We start from the raw sequence: 18787 nt of genomic DNA on the forward strand, positions 1-18787 counted from the left end.
TATAGATGGACATTTAGGTTGTTTCCAATGTTTCATATATAAAAACAAAATTACAGTGATTATTTTTTGTACATATGTCTCTGCACATTTGTGAGAATATTTCTCTAGGCTAGATTTCTATAAATTGAATTAATATGTCAAAGGATCTACATATTTTATATTTTAATATATTGTATTTATTTTTAAAAATTTTAATTTTTTTCCTGAGTTTTCCATTAATTTAAGTTGGCTGTATTTTATTTAGTTTGTTTTAGCTCTAGGTTAACCTCTAGAAAACTGCTGTCATGGTTTGGAGAAGCCCCTCTACAGAGGACAAAATAAGCTGAGAACTGCTCAGGAAAGAATTAAGGCTCACCTGGGAGAGCCACATAGCTACATGATCACCCCCACGCCCAGAAGACAATGAATCAAAACAAACAAGGATATCGAAGTCAAGAAAAAAATTACTGCTGGATGTTCAAAACCACATGAAGAAAGAGATTTAAAAAAAAATTAAAGCCTTAAATGACGCAGCAAAATGTGCCCATTCATATGCAGATCCTTATCTCTTTAAATATAAAATAATTTTATGTGGCAGTATTTTTAATATTCTAATTTCTTACAAGTATTTCATGACTTAAGCCTGCATATTTCTCACAAAGATTTATGCTCCTCAAGACCAAAGACAATTTGGAACAAAGAGTGCTTTCAACAAATCTTTACAGAGCTGCCCTCAACTGCCCAGCTCTCTGGTCACTAGACAGAAGTGAATATTTATATAAAGGACAAATTATGGGGCAAGGCCCTTTCACCTTTCAGATAGCCCCAAAATAAAGAACTGAATTCAAATTTTCATAGGCTTGTCTTTCAGAAAAGTCTGAAAGAAGCTGTGCATTTTTTCTTTTCTTTTCTCTTTGACAGCACCCTCCTCCTCATTCTTTTAAAAATATTCCTGAGATGGCTTAGTGATGTAACCTATGGAGAGAGCTGTGGCTGAAACTTCTTCTAAGTGCACAATAACCCAGAGGTCCCTCTCCTGGATGAATTCTCAGATGCCAAGTAAGATATTTCCCGTGGCCAAAAGATTTTCCTTAGTAGTTACATTCAAAAAGTCTGTTCCCAGCATAAGTTCTCTGATGTTGGCTGACGTAGGCCAGCTTGCAAAAGGCCTTCCCACATATCTCACACTCATAGTGAGTTTCTCTCCAGCGTGACTTCTTCGATGCAAAGTGAGGGATGAGCAGCAGCCTAAGGCTTTCCTATATTCAACGCATTCAGAGTGCTTCTCTCCAGCATGATTCAAGTGTCAAGGGAAGGAACAGCTGTCACAAAAGGCTTTCCCACATTATTTGCACTCAAAGGTTTTTTCTCTAGTGTGGATCTTCTTATGCCAAACAAAAGCAGAGTGGTAGGCAAAGGCCTTTCCACATTCACCGCAGTCATACAGCTTCTCTCCAGTGTGACTCCTTGTGTGTTGAGTGAGGGAATAGCTGTAGTAAAAACCTTTCCCACATTCTTTAGACTCAGAGGGCTTTCGTGCAGTGTGGGTCACCCCATGTTGGAAAAGAACAGAGTGGTAGGTGAAGGTCTTTGCACATTCACCACACTTGTAGGGCTTCTCTCTGGTGTGAATCCTCATGTGTCTAGTTAAGGAAGAGTTGTAGTGAAAGGCTTTCCCACATTCTTTGCACCCAAAGGGTTTTTCTCCAGTGTGGGTCATATTATGCCGGACAAACACAGAGTGGTAGTTGAAGGTCTTCCCACACTCACTGCACTCATGGGGCTTCTTGCCAGTGTGGATCCGCTGGTGGTACGTGAGGTGTGACCTACGGCTGAAGACCTTCCCACAGTCCATGCACGCATAGGGCTTCTCCCCAGTGTGAACCCTCATGTGCTGACCCAAGTCTACCTTTTCCCGAAAGGCTTTCCCATATTCCTGGCATTCATAAGGCTTCACTCCAGCGTGAATCCACTCATGTTGAACAAGGAGGTAATTCTTGTTAAACGCTTTCCTACATTCTTTGCATCTGTAGAGGGTCTTCCCTGCATGAACCAAGGTGTCTTTACTTGGTCCCCATGAGTCACATTCATGGAGAGCATTTCCTGCAGAGTCTTGCTTCTGTAAAACCCTTGAGTGCAGATTATCATCTGTCCCCAGCCCGTTGCATTCAAGGCTCATCTTCAGAGGGAGGGTCTCCTCATGGGAGGCTGTAACTGGCCTCAAGCCCCTTCCTGCATTTCCAACAACACTTCTGATGTCTGGCTTGCTCCAAGCTACAGGACCTTCTGGCTCCTTGAGTCAGTTTTCCCCAGAGCAAGGCTCCCTAAGACAAAGCTGGCTGGTCTCGGGTTTTACTTGTCACCTGGGCAGGTGCTTCGGCAAAGGCCTCTGTTCCCTCTTACCCCTGCTTCAGCTGTTAGATCAACTCTGGTTTGGGAACCGCAAGCTCCAGCGAGACCAAGAATCTGCAAGTCTCCAGCATCATTTCCCAGAACAGGGTCCTCTGGGTTTGGTCCAGCTGCCCCAACTCCTTCCAAGTGAAGGTCACGGACACATCCAATATTGCCGCTGGGGACGCTGCTGCAAGCGAGCAAGACAAAAAGTCCAGGCGCCACTGGCGTCCGCCTGCGCAGAGCGCGCCTCTGACTACAGAAACCACAGCGCTCAGCCGCGGCCGGTGGACTACAAGTCCCAGAGGCCTCAGTTTCACTTTTTTATTTCCGGGAATTGAATTTGCCATAACTCTGGAAAGAAGTTCACTTGTGTGGTTGGAAGTTTACTCTGGTTGTGTTAGGGAAAACCTGCAAACGTGCACGCGAACACGAACGTGTACGTGCGTGCAAGGATTTTGGTCACGCAGGGTGTGGGGAGAGAAAGAGCCCTACTTAATAGTTTTTTTACCCGCTGACTCACATCAAACTGTACCCAGGGGCTGGATGTTCAAGTCAGTCTAGTCCAACTACCGAGTGTTGGAGAAGGCATGGAAATTCAGGATCTCTTTTACGTTGCAGACAGTTCTCTGTCATTAGTAAAACCATATTGAAAGGTTTGGCCTCGCCTCCTAAAGGTCTTTCTAAAGAAAAGCTTTTCTAGATGTGTCCCAGGAGACATGTACAAGAATGTTCATAATAGCAAACACCTGGAGAGAGTCCAGGAAAGAGGATGAATCAAGGGCTCTTCCACAGAATGGAGCGTTAGTCAGCAGCCTGGGAGTGCTCTAGTCCCCTGCTAGCGGGAGAATGGGAAGCATCACAATTTATGTTGCAGAATCTTCAAAAATTAACCGCCCAGGTGTGCCAAGTTCCTCTGGAACTGGTGAGGAGGGGAGACCATCATGTAGAGGATAGTGACAGCGGTTTGAGCAAGACCCTGATCCACCGCACTCCCCTGCCCAAGCTGGAGCTGGTTATTAAAGTGCAGAGAGGATCTTGGAACTAGAGAAGGAGAGGCAGATTTGAAGGTTCTGGCAAGCGGTGGAAAGAGGCTTGATGGTCGTTGACACTCTGAGTGCTGGGATCTCCACCGTCTTTGCTGTTCCTGGCAGCTGTTTGGAATGTTCTTCTCTGAGAATCTGACCAGCTCAAGAGGAGACACCTAAAGATACTGACATTGTAGGTCTCCCAGTGAAATGGCCTGGCAGGTTGACTTTCAGCGAATATTTAAACTTTGTTTGATTTTTATGTCTTCTGTGCTGGCCAGAATCTACATCTACAATGTTGAAGAGGAGGGATGATAGCAGATGCTCTTTTCATTTTCCTGACAAAAACTTCTTCTAATATTTCATACTTGAGAATGTGTTTAGTGTGGATTTTTGTGTATCACCTGCTTGATCACTTTCACAATATGTATAAATATTAGGGTCAGAGGAATGAAAGACCAGGCAAACACATCACTTGTGAAAATCCAACAGTTTTCTCGCCCAAAGGGTTTGGTGGAAGTCAATACAGTCAGGATACAAGGCAGAGAGCTCAATTGTGTTTTCCAGAAAGCAGGACTCTCCCCAGGATGGGAGGCAATAGTGGCTGGCCATGACTTAGGCAGTTGTGCATGAGCTGGTCTGAATAGGTGTTGGACTATCTCGCCTGGGGCAGGTGCCTCCATCAGTGTCAAGATGCTATGCATTAGACATAAAGTTTTCTCTGGCAGTGGTTCTTCAAGCGTAGTCCTTGATCTCACTTGTGTCCACTTTTAAGAGTTCGAGGAAGGCTGATCACTAAATACTAGCATTGTAACCATGATAATGTGGGCAATTACAAAATGAGTTGGCTTTGCTTCTTGGAAAAGTCTAATTTTATTTCTTTAGTGAATTCATCTTTCAGTATATGGTTTTAGTGATATTTAACACTTTCCAAAATGATTAATACTTTCAGTCATTTGAACCATCAGTAGCAATACTTTTAAGTGACCTGAATATCTCAGCAGGAAGTTGGTATAAATTAGGTCACATCAATAGCTATACTGTACTGAGAGTCTGCTATCTGGGCGTTCTCAGGGGGCCTTCTCACGAGAGCTCCTGTGTCAGCCTGGGCCACTGCAGGTGACTTAACCATTGTGAATGTAGACTGTCACCTGCAATTTTCAGTCCTTGGACACACCCATGGGCAGAGTGTCCACCACCTTTCTTCTGCCTCCCTCTAGCACTATGTTCAAGCACGAGCATAGACTTTTGCTCTAACATTAGACAAGGACGTGAGTTTATGAAGACTTTGCTGAAGGCTGGGGATTGCAGAGGGACTTCAACACAGGGAATAACTTACAACTGGCTACTAGCTATGGGTGTTCTTAGGGCCCTCGGTTCCCAGTCTGTCCTCCTGGGGCCTCTATAGGACTGCCTTTCTGTTTACAGCCCATTCTTAAGGAATGCCATTCTTACAGCCCCCTTAAGGAAGAGGCTGGGTTTCCTCTACTACCCAGAAACACCTCAAACATGTCTCAATTCCTTAGAGGCTAGGCCCAAGTCAAGTTTCAGAGAGAGGAAGAAGTTTCCTTCTCAACCCCATCTCAGGCCTGTGGTCCCCATTTTCTGTTCCCATCTTTTACATTTAAGGATGACTGATTGGTATAGTATCTACTTCCTTTAGTGGAGACTCCACCCCCATTCACACGGTATTGGCCTTACCTTATGTCTATAACAGTACATCCTGTTAGGACATAATAGAGCAACATTTCTACAAGACATACGTACTGACTGTTATGTTACGTATACCACATACTACAGTATACGTACTGACACTACGCTGTTACTGAACAGCATCTTCCCCAAAAGATGTTGAAGTCCTAACCCTCAGTTCCTGTGAATGTGACCTTATTTGGAAATAGAGTCTTTGCAGATGATCAAGTTAAGTTGAAGTCATTAGGGTGAGCCCTAGACTAATATGACTATGTCCCTATAAAAAAGTTTCAGAAAAAAGGAAAAAGCTTCTTTCATTAAAAAGAGTGATTATGATGGGAAAGAATAGTGTTTTCAACAAATGGTGTTGTAACAACTGGATCCACATGCGAAAGAAAGAACTTGGATCCTTACCTCACACTATAAACAAAAATTAACTCAAAATGGATCATAGACCCAACTGCAAGAGCTAAAACTATAAAACTCTTAGAAGAAAACATAGGAGTGAATTTCTGTGGTCTTGGGTTAGGTAATATCTTCTTAGACATGGCACCAAAAGCATGAGCAACAAAAGAAAAAACAAATTGGGCTTCGTCACAGATAAAAACTTTTGTACTTCAAAGGACACCACTGATAAAGTGAAAAGACAATCCACAGAATAGGAGAAAATATTTGCAAATTATGTATTTGATAAGAGATTTGTATCCAGAATATATATATATACACAACTCAAAAATCAAAAGACAAACACCTGCTTTTTGTAGCCCAATTAAAATGGGCAAAGGATTTGAATAGATATTTCTCCATGAGGGATACACAAATGGCCAATAGCACATGAAAAGATGCTCAACATCATTAGCCATTAGGGAAGTGAAAATCAATGAGATACCACTTCCCACCTACTAGAATGACTAAAATTAAAAAGATGGGGGGCCCGGCCTGGTGGCACAAGCAGTTAGGTGCACACGCTCTGCTGCGGCGGCCCGGTGTTCGCCAGTTTGGATCCCGGGTGCACACCGACGCATCGCTTGGCAAGCTATGCTGTGGCGGCGTCCCATATAAAGTGGAGGAAGATGGGCATGGATATTGGCCCAGGGCCGGTCTTCCTCAGCAGAAAGAGGGGGAGTGGTAGATGTTAGCTCAGGGCTGATCTTCCTCACACACACACACACACACACACACACACAAACACAAAAGTAACAAATATTGGTGAGGACGTGGAGAAATTGGAAACTCCATACACTGCTGGTGGGTCTAGACATTTGGAAAGCAGTCTGGTAGTTCCTCAAAAATTTAAACATAGAGTTACCCTAGGACCCAGCAATTTTACTCCTAGGTAGAAATCCAAGAGAAATTTAAAGATATGTTCACACAAAAATCTGTACGTGAATGTTCATAGCAGAATGATTCATAATAGCAAAAACAACCCCAAAGTCCATCAACCCAAAAGTACATTAATCAACTGATGAATGGATAAGCAAAATGTGGTATATCCATACAGTGAAATATTATTCAGCCACAAGGAGTGAAATACTGATACATGCTAAGACATGGATAAACCTTGAAAACATGCTATGTGAAAGAAGTCAGTCACAAAAGAACACATACTGTATAATTCTATCTATATGAATTGTTCAGAATAGGTAAATCTATAGAGACAAAGTAGGGCTGGGCGTGGGAGGAAGGGATGGAGATTGACTGCTAATGGATATGGCGTTTCTTTTTGGGATGAGGAATATGTTCTAAAATTAGATTGTGGTGATGGTTGGACAACTCTGTGAATATATTAAAAACATTGAATTGTATACTTTAAGTGGGTGAATTCTATATATGTGAACTATATCTCAATGAAACTTTTTTTGTGTGTGTGTGAGGAAGATCAGCCCTGGGCTAAGGTCCATGCTAATCCTCCTCTTTTTTTTTTTTTTTTTGCTGAGGAAGACCAGCTCTGCTCTAACATCTATTGCCAATCCTCCTCCTTTTTTGTCCCCCAAAGCCCCAGTAGATTGTTGTATGTCATAGGTGCACATCCTTCTAGTTGCTGTATGTGGGACGCGGCCTCAGCATGACCAGAGAAGCAGTGCGTCGGTGCATGCCTGGGATCCAAACCCAGGTCACCAGTAGCGGAGTGTGCAGACTTAACCGCTAAGCCACGGGGCTGGCCCCTCAATAAAATTTTTTTTTTAAAGAAGCATATTTAAATGTTCAAAGAACATTTAATTTCAGGCCTATATACCATAATATAGTGATCAGCTATGTACTCACCATGCAGCTTAATAAAGAAAATCCTACAGATACAATGGAAACCTCTTGTATATTCCTTCCTGATTCAGTTAACTTTATGCCACCTTTGGAAGTAGGTTGGTTACTAGATGTAAACTTGATATTTATTGTTTTTTGAATGTTTCATTCTTCTGCTACATTTGTATTTATATATATATTTACAAAAACATTTATATTTATCCACAAACAGTATATGAAAAATATATATTTTTAAATTTAATTATTTTATTGAGGTCATATTGGTTTATAATATTGTGTGATTTCAAGTGTACATTATTATATATCAGTTCCTGTGTAGAGTGCATCCTGCTCAACCCCAGCAGTCTAGTTTTTATCCGTCACCATACATAGGTGCCCCTTTACCCCTTTTGCCCTCCTCCCCACACCCCTCTCCTCTGGTAACCACTAATCTGTTCTCCTTATCCATGTGTTTGTTTATCTTCCACATATGAGTGAAATTATACAGTCATAAACAGTATATAATATTTATATTCACATATTACTCCTTTTATTATTTTTTTTAATTTTATTTTTTGGTGAGGAATATTGGCCCTGAGCTAACATCCATTGCCAATCTTCCTCTTTTTGCTTGAGGAAGATTGTCCCTGAGCTAACATCTGTGCTAAATGTTTTGTATGTGGGACGCTGCCACAGCATGGCTTGACAAGCGGTGTGTAGGTCCATGGCTGGGATCCAGGCCCGTGAATCCCAGGCTCCTGGAGTGGAGCACATGAGCTTAACCACTACGCCACCAGCCTGGCCCCACCCATTTCATTTTTAACTTTTCCAAAGTCTAGTTTGTTCAGTTTTAAATAACACCTTGTATAGAACATCCACAGTGTAATCCAGGCTGTGTTTCCACAAGCCCTGTGGGGATCTCCTTCACCTCCTGAGAGGTGAAGATCATTCTGACGGCAATGCTTTGAAGAGTCCATATCTATCCTTAGAAAGGATACATTTCTCCAGACACAGTGTTGAGGTGGAACTTGGTCTGCTATGCAGACGAAGTTCCACAGGATCACACAGGAAATTTATCCTCTTGGAGCCACAGCTGCTTCAGCACCTTCACTTCTTTGTGGTCTCCTCTTCTTCTAGGAGGAGTTTCCATATGGCTAACTTTCCACTGTGAGCTCTGTGTTTTACCTATTCTAGAAAATGTGTGTTTTATTTTCTAAATCTGTTCTGTTGCCAGTTAGCAGAAACAGAATATTCTCATCATTTTGTCTTAGAATCCGGTCCCTAAGTCCAGCTATAGCAGCAAAGGATCCCAGTTCCATCACTGAGAACACCTGGAGCAGGTCATTTCCACCTGTGAAGGCCCTGAGCATGGCAATGTGCCCTTGGACTTCTTTCCTACCCAGTGCTATGTACTTCATGGCTTCATCTGTGCTGATAGGCCTAGAGTCTTCTCCAAATTTGTCCTTCACAAATGTTCAGGTCTGAGAGATGCTCCCTCACAGCGTTGGATTCATCTACCATGACTCCGTGTAAAGCAGAGAGAAGGAGGAGAAAGAAGAGGATGTGTGGGCACATCCAGGCCTGTGTTGTGGAGCCGCACCCTCCTCTCTCCTCCCTGGGGCTGGTTGAGAGGAGGGGAGCACAGGGATCAGGAACAGGTCTGGGAAATGGAAGAGAGCTAGATGGCACCCAGCCCTGCTCAGATACTCCCCTCCTGCTGCTGCCAACCCCACAACCAAATGCCTCGTGGCACAACCACTTTTGCCCTCAGTTGCATCCCAGGGATACCTTGGATGCAGTCAAGTCCCACTCTTCCCACCATAGCCAGCACGTGAAGCTGGCCCTTTCAAGTCTTCAACAAGGAGATAGCGGAAGAGAAACAAAAAAAGCTAATGGGCCCTGGGCTCTTAGCAACAGGGTCCCATGACATGCAGGCAGGAAAATGAAAATCAAAATAATGACTTTGAAAGATACTGACATAGGTGATATATTTCAATGCTGGTACATTTTCTGCCTTCACAAGGAAAAAAAAAGCAAGCCCAATAGAAAAGAAAAGTTTTGGACTATTTTTAGAGGTGAGTTAAAACAGCTATAAGTGCTGGGGGGCTTTTGGTTGCTCCCCTCCCCTATCCCAGGCTCCTGGGAGGGGAGCCCAGTAGGAGCCTAAGACTGGACTTAAAGCAAATGCCAACAAGGAAACAACAGCAAAATCATCCGGTCGCTTCTGGTCATCAGCCAGATTCTAGAACCATATTAACTCAATTTCCTTCTCCTGTGGGACAGGCCTCTTGAAGTGCTCATCCTTTCCAGACTCATCCAGGCCTGCCTGCCTTCACTTCTTTGCTTGTGCCTTACCCCTGCCTGGAATGTTTTTATTCCTTCTGTCAATGTCCAAGGTCCAACTAAAATGCCGTTTTCTCTAAAAATGTGGATTCCCCTTGATTCTCTATGTTAGGAATAAACTCTCCTGTGTATTTCCATAGTCCGTTATCCTTTATCTTATGTCATATTTTCCATCTTCCACCTGGTGATAAGGCTAATTAATGGTGTGTGCAGCCGGACTGTCCCCAGACCATAAACTCACCAGCGCAGTATTCCTGCCGAATTCATCTTCATCTTTATTCTTCCAGAGTAAGAAACACTGTGCCTTTCATGTGGTCTGTAAGAGAATACATGTCTTGTCTAATTTGATTCCTTTTATAACTTAGAAAAAGGTGTTTTATACCCTTTTGACTGACTAAGAGAAGTGTGGCCCACTGACGAGAATGACCTGCCCATGTAGAATTCTTTCATCACCTTTTACTGCTTTGAACAATATAGAGCCTAACAAACAACAAACAAAGAAACCAAAACACAGAACTCAGTAAAGCATATCCACTGGTTATCTGGTTGGGGAGCGGACTTCTCTTGTGTGGGACAGCTCTGTTTCTGCCTCAGGAGGGAGCAGTCCACTTCAACACAGAAGCAACTCATTACTCCTGCCACAGTGTTAGGACCAGATCCTCCTCCTTTTCTGCTTGTGGGAGTTGCCTTTGGGTCCTGGAGCTGCTGTGATGAGCTCAACACCTGCCTCTCGGATGCCCAGTGCATGCTGAAGTGCCTCCCCATGGTGGTTGCTGTAGGGAAGGATGAGTTTCTGTTTTTCTCAGAAAATATTCTTTCTGACTGGAGGTTTCCCATGTGCTTCATGTCTGTTCTACTTGTCTACCATTTGCTGACAGGTTGCCTGACTCCTCAATTATTCATATTTACGTATAAATAAATAATTATTTATTTATTGGCATGTTTCCCATTACCAGACCAACAGCAAATCCTTCAGAGGTTGTTATGAGATGTTAAAGTCTCACTCTGCGATGTCCCATGAAAAACATTCAAGAGTAGGAAAGAGAGAGAAAGCTTCATCGTTTCTTAGTCTACGAGGGTTTGATAACTCAAAGTGGGGAGGCCTAGGTTTGAGATAGGACTGATTTGTTGAATAACCTTGGGAAATTCACTTTACCCTTCAGTTTCTTCATCTGAAAGTGAGGGATTAGATCAGACTATCCAGATCTATGAATTTCCTCCTTACCACTTTTAGGTTCTCTCAGTCTACAGTGAGCTTATAGGGTATAGGTCATATAGGTCCAAGTGTGAAAATTAATAAATCTCAGGGTAGGAAGGGAATATTAAAGAGAAAATGCTGTCAGAAACAGAGTTTGTGAATTCATAGAACTATAATTACATTTATAACTCCAATCTGGGATTTAAAGGGCAAATATCAAATGAACCACTGTGTTCCATTTTAATTTAGTACATCTCTGTATTCTCTACCTCAAAACTCTCAAAGCCCTTTGCCAAAAAGTCCGGTCCAATCTTGGCAGTCTTCAAGTGTCTGGATAAGGATGATCATGCCATCTCTAAGAACTCATTAAGTAACTCCTTCCATTCCCACACTTCCCAAAAACCCACTCCCAGCCACCGGACGTGGGCTAAGGTTAGGAAGGAGAGATCCTGAATATAGTCCACACCAAAGTCTAAGTAGAGGATCTGCCAAACCATGCCCTCCCATTCTGGGCTGTCCTAGCCCTTGCCTAAAGCTTCTTCTTGTTTTCTTGTCCAATTAAAGGCTGCTCCATATTGTTACTGAAAGCTGCCAACTTGAAGACTCTTCTATTAGTGGCTGGGCAGGTGTGGCTGTTACTATTTGAGAACTTCAACTGTCCCTCTGAAGATTTTTCAGCCTACCTTCCGCAAGGGCAGTAGGGATGCCTAGAACTTTTTTGACCCTTGGTAGAGGTAGGACTGATTACTACGGTGCTGCTCTCTGGAATCAGCCTTACATAAGACATCCTGATTTATCCCAGCCCACTCTCTCTCCCCAGACTCTTCATAAGACAGTGCTCAGTTGTATAGGTTTTTATTGTGCCCCACAGATTGAAACTCTTCCCTAGGAGTTGATAGAGAATAACTCTTCATCATTTCAACATTAGAGTTCATCCCAGAACCCCAGAGCAGGCCTTCCCTGGGGAACCCCCTCTTCAACATTCTCCATAATAGAGGAGTATACATCCTTCAAAATACCCAACTGGTCTGGTCCCTAAGTATTTCTCAAGCAGACTTTTTCATTTCATTAAAGCTTAATTGATGGACTCTGGCTCTGGCCAAGCTAGAATAGCTCCATTTCTCACTAGTCTTCCCTCTTTCAACTAAAAAATCCCAGACATAACACAAGAAACACAAGAAGACTCTGAAAGGTAAAAAGAAAAAGGTGTACTGCCTGGAACCTCAGGACTTGAAGTATGACACAATGATGAGTTCTCTGTGTTTTTCTTTTGCCTCTAAATATATCCCAAACCACAGGGTGCTGGAGAAGTCTTCAACCTGAAACCCCCAACAGGCAAAGACATAAAAAAGCCCCAAGAAAATTCTTCTCTCTCTGGTCAAAAGACTAGGAAACAGAGCAGCTTAGTAGAACAGAAAATCTTTTTGATAATACTGGGCTTACTCCAGCCAAATACCAAAGGTAAAACAATGATCAACATATATAACACATATATAAAGTACAAGAGTGAATGAAGAGAGACAAGACTGAAGATGTAGGCAGGGCCTTCATGTGTGAAGGACTTTGAATGCCAGGAGAAGCACCTTTGTTAACAATCTTCAGACTCTATATTATACAGTGAGGGGAACTACGGACATGATTTAAGGAAATAACAACAGGTTCAGATTTGAGTTTTCGGTGGATCACTGGAAAAGGTAAGGGGAGGCAATTGCAGTATCCCAAGCGAGAGGTGGTGAAAGCTTCCATTTGGGCAGGGACATTGGAGATGTGAAGGTGGGGAAAGAGTCTAAAAATTTAAGGACTTGGTAATAGGTTGTTTCGGGTGGTGGTGCAGAAGAAACAAGGTGTCAAGAATGACTTCAAGGTTTCTAAGTTGGATGACTGTGTAGATGAGATGCCACCAACTGAGATAGAGAGCACAAGGGAATGAGTGTGTTTAGGGTTGGAAATGTTGAGCTCAGCGTTGAACGTGCTGAGTTTGGCGTGCCTGTGGGTCATCCAGGTGGAGATTCCCCCACATCATCAGTTGTACAGGTCTGAAGGGAACTGTCTGCGTGGAAGAAGTGGATTAGTACCCAATTATCATGTCACTCTTAGTCCTATGCAAATGAGTCTGGGTGATGGTCATGACTCACCCGTAATTTTCCCTTGGAGCAGAGAGTTATTTGGTTCAATCAGATCCTTTCAGACATTTTTTTTTTTTCTCCCTGGTATTACACATCTAAGAAAGAGCCCAGGATTTCTTTTTTTTTAAAGACCTGGGCAGCAAGTATCTATGTAGTACATTTACTTAGATTAAACTGAACTCTCAGGGAGCTCCTGTTTTAACTTGACCCTTTGAACAGAGGTAAGGATTTTTTAAGACCATCCAAATGGGAGCAACCCCACCCCCCCCAAAATACCCTTCTAATATCTGGCAGGAGAGGGAAAGAATGAGTCATGGCTGCAACACCAGACATCTTAAATGAGAGCTGGAAAGGACACTAGTTTTAGTTTTAGTTGACTTAAGGGAAGAAGGGAATTTTTGCCTATGAAAGAAAACTGGTAACACTCAGCTTGTGTTCACTTCCCAGCCCTCCTGCTCTCCCCACAGGGATGGAGAAACAGCCTTGACAATGTGCCTTTCTCTGAAGACTAGACAATCTCAAATCCGCTCGGATTACCAGGCCTCTCTGCAGAGGCAGCCGGCAGCATTCGGATCTGCAGATCTGCAGACGTCAAATTAACAGCCCAGGATTTCTGCTTCCAAACCTTGCAGAAACTCCTTTGTGTGCAGGAGCAGGGAAAGTATGATTCATACTCTTAACCCCTGATAATAAAGCCAGTCACTGGGAAAGGATACAACCTCAGGCCCCACAGTCCCGCAGAGGTGATGGTAAAATTTAATTAATTAATCATTAATGCTATCCTTTAATCCAGAAAAGAGATAAGGTAGTTGGTTATGAATTTAAGATATGCCTCAGAATGAGGGAGAATAGAGTGGGGAGGTTTTAAAATTAAGTTGGTTATGAATTTATTAAGCCCCAGTAGTTGGCTAAGCTCTACAATTGGTGCATTAGGGAATATGAAGAGGCATAAAACACTGTCCCTACATTTAAAAGGTCTAGAGTGTGGTGGGGAGAGAGATAAGTACATAGGTGGAGGTGAAGTCTAGAAGTTGCTGTTAAAATCCTTCCATGCCATTTGACTATCACAAAGGACATAGTCAAAGACATAAGATAGTTAGAATACTTATATTTGTGTAGTGATTCTATTCATTTTAAGTCATTCAAAAAGTTTGATTCTTAAAAGAGCCCTTTGAGGTTAATGAGTAGGTGGTATAACTCACAATTTACAGATGAAGAAACTTTGTTCAAAAACTCCTAGTGCGGAGGTTATGAGATTTAAAAGTGGCAGGGTCTGTGCAAGGACTCACACCTCCTTGGCCAAGTCTCCTGGAAGTTGTATATTGGTAATACGCAAGGAAATACCACCAGGCCACGAGAGAACTTGCCCCCCTAGGGGATGGAAAAGGAGAGCAAAGCAAGGAGAAGAGGCAAAGCAGTGACTGTTCTCTTCTGCTTTGAGTTTTCCAGGCCTCCTCTGTAGACACAAAGGGGGACTGATTAATTTAATAATGCAAATCTCACTCTTGTGTGTCCCTACCTGTTGGTGTAGGCTTCCTGTCCCTGGGACATTCTCCCCTAGAGATTTCTTGAAGCCCTTCTGGGGGTGGGGTGGGTTCACATGGAGTCTCTGCCAGTGAAAACAGGCATCTCCCATGGTACCCCGGAACCCTCCTCCATGGAAAAGGGAAGAACATCCCCTTTCTCAGTGATACGCTCAGTCACAAGGTGGTCTTAAAGTAGGGAGGGAAATAGATCTTTCAGTTTTTATTTAAAGCCCTGTCTCTCATCAAGATCCAGGATCCAGACTGTGTCTAAGCGATGGGAGCTAGGATGGATCCAAGTGACTGTTGCCACTCAGGATCTGACAGGAGCAGAGATTCTGAGAACTGAGGCTTTGTTCCTAAGTCAGACTGTCAGTGCCTCGTGCTGTCTTCTCTTAGGGGATGTCTCCTGGGTTTTCTAGGCTCTCCAACAAATAGGTTTCTGGCAGGCCTACCCCATCTGGGTCAGACACACCCAAATTCCAATTTTTACAATAAAAAGAAGGAGCCGAGATGGGAGCAGGGCAAGTAGCATGCAAGATAAAAAATGGGAGCTCTAAGGTGCAAGAGTGAGAGGTCTGAGCCCAGTAAAATAGCTCCAAAAGGAAACAGAGGGGATCACAAAATCTCTCCCAGACATGGTGGAGAGATGTGGTGGGAATGGAGACTGTGGAAGTCAGGACTTCCTATGACCAGGCACAGCAGCCAAGTTAGGAAAGAAGAAGCCACAATGCCAAAGTTGGAGTGTTTGGATCACTAGAAAAGAATGTGAAGGATTAATGAGCTCAGATGGCAGGTGAGGCCTGAAAGGGACCATTTGGTTCTTACAAACCTGAGCCACCTCTGCCAGCCCTTAAGAAGCAGGGCGGAACCCAGAGGGTTGAGAATAACTGTGGTGTTTATTGAACTCTTCTCATCTGGGTCAAGATGACTGAGTGGTACGAAACTTTGTGGATGATATGGCTGAATTATAAACAACTTGCAGCAATTTAAAAAAATGGGCAAAAATTCTTTGAGACTCCTTCCATTGAGAGGTGGAGTCCATGTCCCCTCCTCTAGAATCTGGGCAGGTTTGTAATTGCTTTGACCAATAGATCATGGCGGTACTATATGACTTTTGAGGCTAGGTTATAAAAGGTCATGCCTGGTTCTCTTGAGGCACTAGCCTCTATGTAAAATATCTGATTACCCCAAGATGGCCAGGATGGAGATGCCGTGTGAAGGCTCTCTGGTCAACAGACACAGCTGAGCTCAGCCTTCCAGCCATCCTCACCAAGGCACCAGATATGTGATTGAAGCCATTTTCGACCCTCCAGACCATTCCATCTGCCAACTGAGTTCCACTGAGTGACATCAGGGAATGCACAAGGAGCAAAAAACTCACTGCTGTGGCCTGAATTTTATCCCTTGCTCCCTCCAAATTCATTTGTTGAAATCCTAACCCCCAGGACCTCAGAATGTGACTGTATTTGGAGATAGGGCCTTAATTGGCGATTAAGGTAAAATGAGGTTATATGAGTGGGCCCTAATCCAATATGACTGGTGTCCTTATAAGAAGAAGAGATTAGGATACAGACACACACAGAGGGAAGACCACATGAAGACATATGGATAAGATGGCCATCTACAAGCCAAGGAGAGAGGCCAGTTAAAAGAAAAATTTCCACAATTGACTTATCTAGTAGGCTTTTATTCAAGGATTCATGAATCAGGCAGCATCCAATCTAGTTGAGAGAAAGGAGCTCCAAAGAGTTGTACAAGGCAAGAGGGTTTTTAAAGACCAAAGTGAGCAGGAACAAGGGAGTTACACTGGGCATTTGCTGATTGGTTAAAGCAGGGTTACTTTTTTATACAGAGCAAAGGGAAGTCTTGGAGGTAAGGTAACTTGAGCTGAGCAGGCAAGCACTAATTGATTGACCTAGGCCTTCCTTTTCTGGAATAGCTGTGCACAGAAACTTAGTGAAGTTTTGGTTTGCTGATGTGGGTCTTAGCATGAGCAACTCCATCTTGGGCCTAATCTTGCTAATTTAATAGGACTCAGAAGAAATCAACTTGCCTGGCAACACCTTGGTCTTAGACTTCTAGCCTCCAGAACTGTGAGAGAATTAATTTCTGTTGTTTAAACCACCCAGTCTGTGGTAATTTTTGTGGCAGCCCTAGCAAACTAGTACACTCACCCAGCTGAGAATTTGTCGCCTACAGAAATTGTGAGAGATAGTAAAATGGCTGCTGTTTTAAGTCCTGGAGTTTTTGGGTTGTTTGTTCCACAGCAATGGGAACAGGAACAAACTCGGACTTCTGAAGTTCCTCTTTCCCTAGGGATGTCTCATTCTCTATCCACATTATCAGTTTAGGATGGACCACAGTGAGCAACCTTGAAGAACTGATAGCACCAGAGAGGATGGGGTGAAAGGCCAGAGCCCAGACTTAGGGCTTTTATGGCACTTGAGAACCAGAAACTTTTAAACAGAGGTTTAAAAATATTTCCTCATTAGTCTGAGAAAAATTGAAAAAACTGTGCATGCAATGCAGCTTTATATGGCTATTTTATGGATATGTCATTTGGTCAGGTGGGATTCATTGGGAGAGAGAATTACAGGACCAGACTGTGGGCTGAGGGCCCCGTCCGACCTAGATTCTGATTTTTTAAAAGAGTGATTATAGCTCTGGAGGCAGGGGTCAGGTCTCCTGGCCTTCACCAGGAAGCACTTTTCTTAGCCGTGGGGGATATTACATTACAGCTAATTATAGGCTGTCTGTGAAGATTTTCTAATTACTTCAATTACATTAGTCTTGCTTTCCTAAGGAGCCTGTCAGCTTTTGGAAAGTGCCTTGAGGACAGGGGTACACTTTTCTTGGTTTTCTAACCCATGCAAGGCCCACTTCCGTACCAGCCCCCCAGAAGACGTCAGATGGAAGAGGTGAGAAGTAGAACATGAGTCACTGTGAGCGTGGGCTCTGGGGTCAGCCTGGTGGGGTTCAGATCCAGATTTCACTTCTTACTAGCTATGCGACCTTGAGCCAATTGTCTAACTTCTCCAAACCTGTTTCCTCATATGCAAAATGGCAATACTAATAGAACCTACCTTATAAAGCAATTGGAACTGTGTCTGGCATCAGGTAAATGCTCCATCCACATTAGTAAATACTCACATTAATAAACATTTTTTACTTTCATTCGGCGCTAAAAGTTCGAAAGCCCCCAGCTACTCGCTACTGTTGAGTTTGGGGTTTGCATGTGGAGAGGGGAGCACGGAGGCAGGGACTACTGTAGTTAAGGAGCATGGGTTTTGGAGAGATCTAAATCCCAGCTTCCCTGTGGATAGGCTAGGTGAGTTTGCATAAGTCCATGCCTTTGTCATAGGGCCATGTGACAAGGACTTCCAAGGCATGGCTGTCACTGCTTCTCTCTCCCTCTACTCTTACCCCCAAGTGGACAAATCCCAGGTGACCATCTGGCCTCTGTATCAGAGCTGGAGGCCCCCACCAAAGCCAGAAGGATGAAAAAGCTACCCCAGCCGTAGCAGGGGCTTTGAGAAATTAAAAGGGAGCAAGTTAATTAGAAAATGCTTAGTTAAGAAAACAGTGCCCTAGGAGAAAGGGAAATAACTGAAAAATAGACCTTAATCAGGAAGTTTCGGGTGCAAAAATCCAGTGCTGGAGCTGGCTTGTACTGGCTTGTTCGAGAGGACTGTGCATTTCCCAAACTCATGTTTAGTGACGTCATGTTGGTAGCCTGAAATCATCACAACGGGAGAATTTACACCACTGACATTGACAGAGGCTACAAACATGGGTCTTTTTTCTAGGAGATCTGTTGTTGATCATTCACTATCACACAACTGCAAAAATCTAACCAGTGGTCCTAGTCCGAGGGCCCATGTGTCTCTGGTCTATAAACTTGTAAGGGAAGCACAGCCCTTGCTGTGTCTCGATTCCTTCAAAGCTGATGTCTCCAATATAATTTGCACAAGATGAGTCATTGGGGTACATAAGGAAGATCCTACATTTGTTATTGAAATATTTTTACCTAATCTCTAATTATTTTGTATTCTCAGATTTTGTTTTACAATGTATAAAATATATTACTACAGCCCTATGTCTGCATACTTCACATAAATATACACATTTGGGAGGTCACTTCTTAAATTTTTTTAACTGTTGGTGTATGAAATTAAAAGGAAAAAATGTGGAGACTATTGTTTTAGGGTAAAAGAAGAGAGAATTAGTTCTAAGAAATTCAGACAGGATGATTCAGAAGTAGTG

At 43.2% G+C, this 18787-nt stretch overlaps 1 protein-coding gene across 1 annotated transcript; it reads right to left on the reverse strand.

Annotated features, from left to right (window-relative positions):
• Positions 1-906: 906 nt before the first annotated feature.
• On the reverse strand, positions 907-2223 carry ZNF80 (zinc finger protein 80). The gene has a single exon (XM_058555535.1). The coding sequence runs from the start codon at positions 2156-2158 to the stop codon at positions 1325-1327; it is 834 nt and encodes a 277-aa protein (XP_058411518.1). The 5' UTR covers positions 2159-2223; the 3' UTR covers positions 907-1324.
• Positions 2224-18787: the final 16564 nt, after the last annotated feature.

This window comes from Diceros bicornis, chromosome 15, assembly GCF_020826845.1.
Source record: "Diceros bicornis minor isolate mBicDic1 chromosome 15, mDicBic1.mat.cur, whole genome shotgun sequence".
Lineage (NCBI taxonomy): Eukaryota > Metazoa > Chordata > Mammalia > Perissodactyla > Rhinocerotidae > Diceros > Diceros bicornis.

Coding starts and splice junctions, on each gene's coding strand:
- ZNF80 (XM_058555535.1), bottom strand. CDS start 2,158: ATGAGCCTTGAATGCAACGGGCTGGGGACAGATGATAATCTGCACTCA.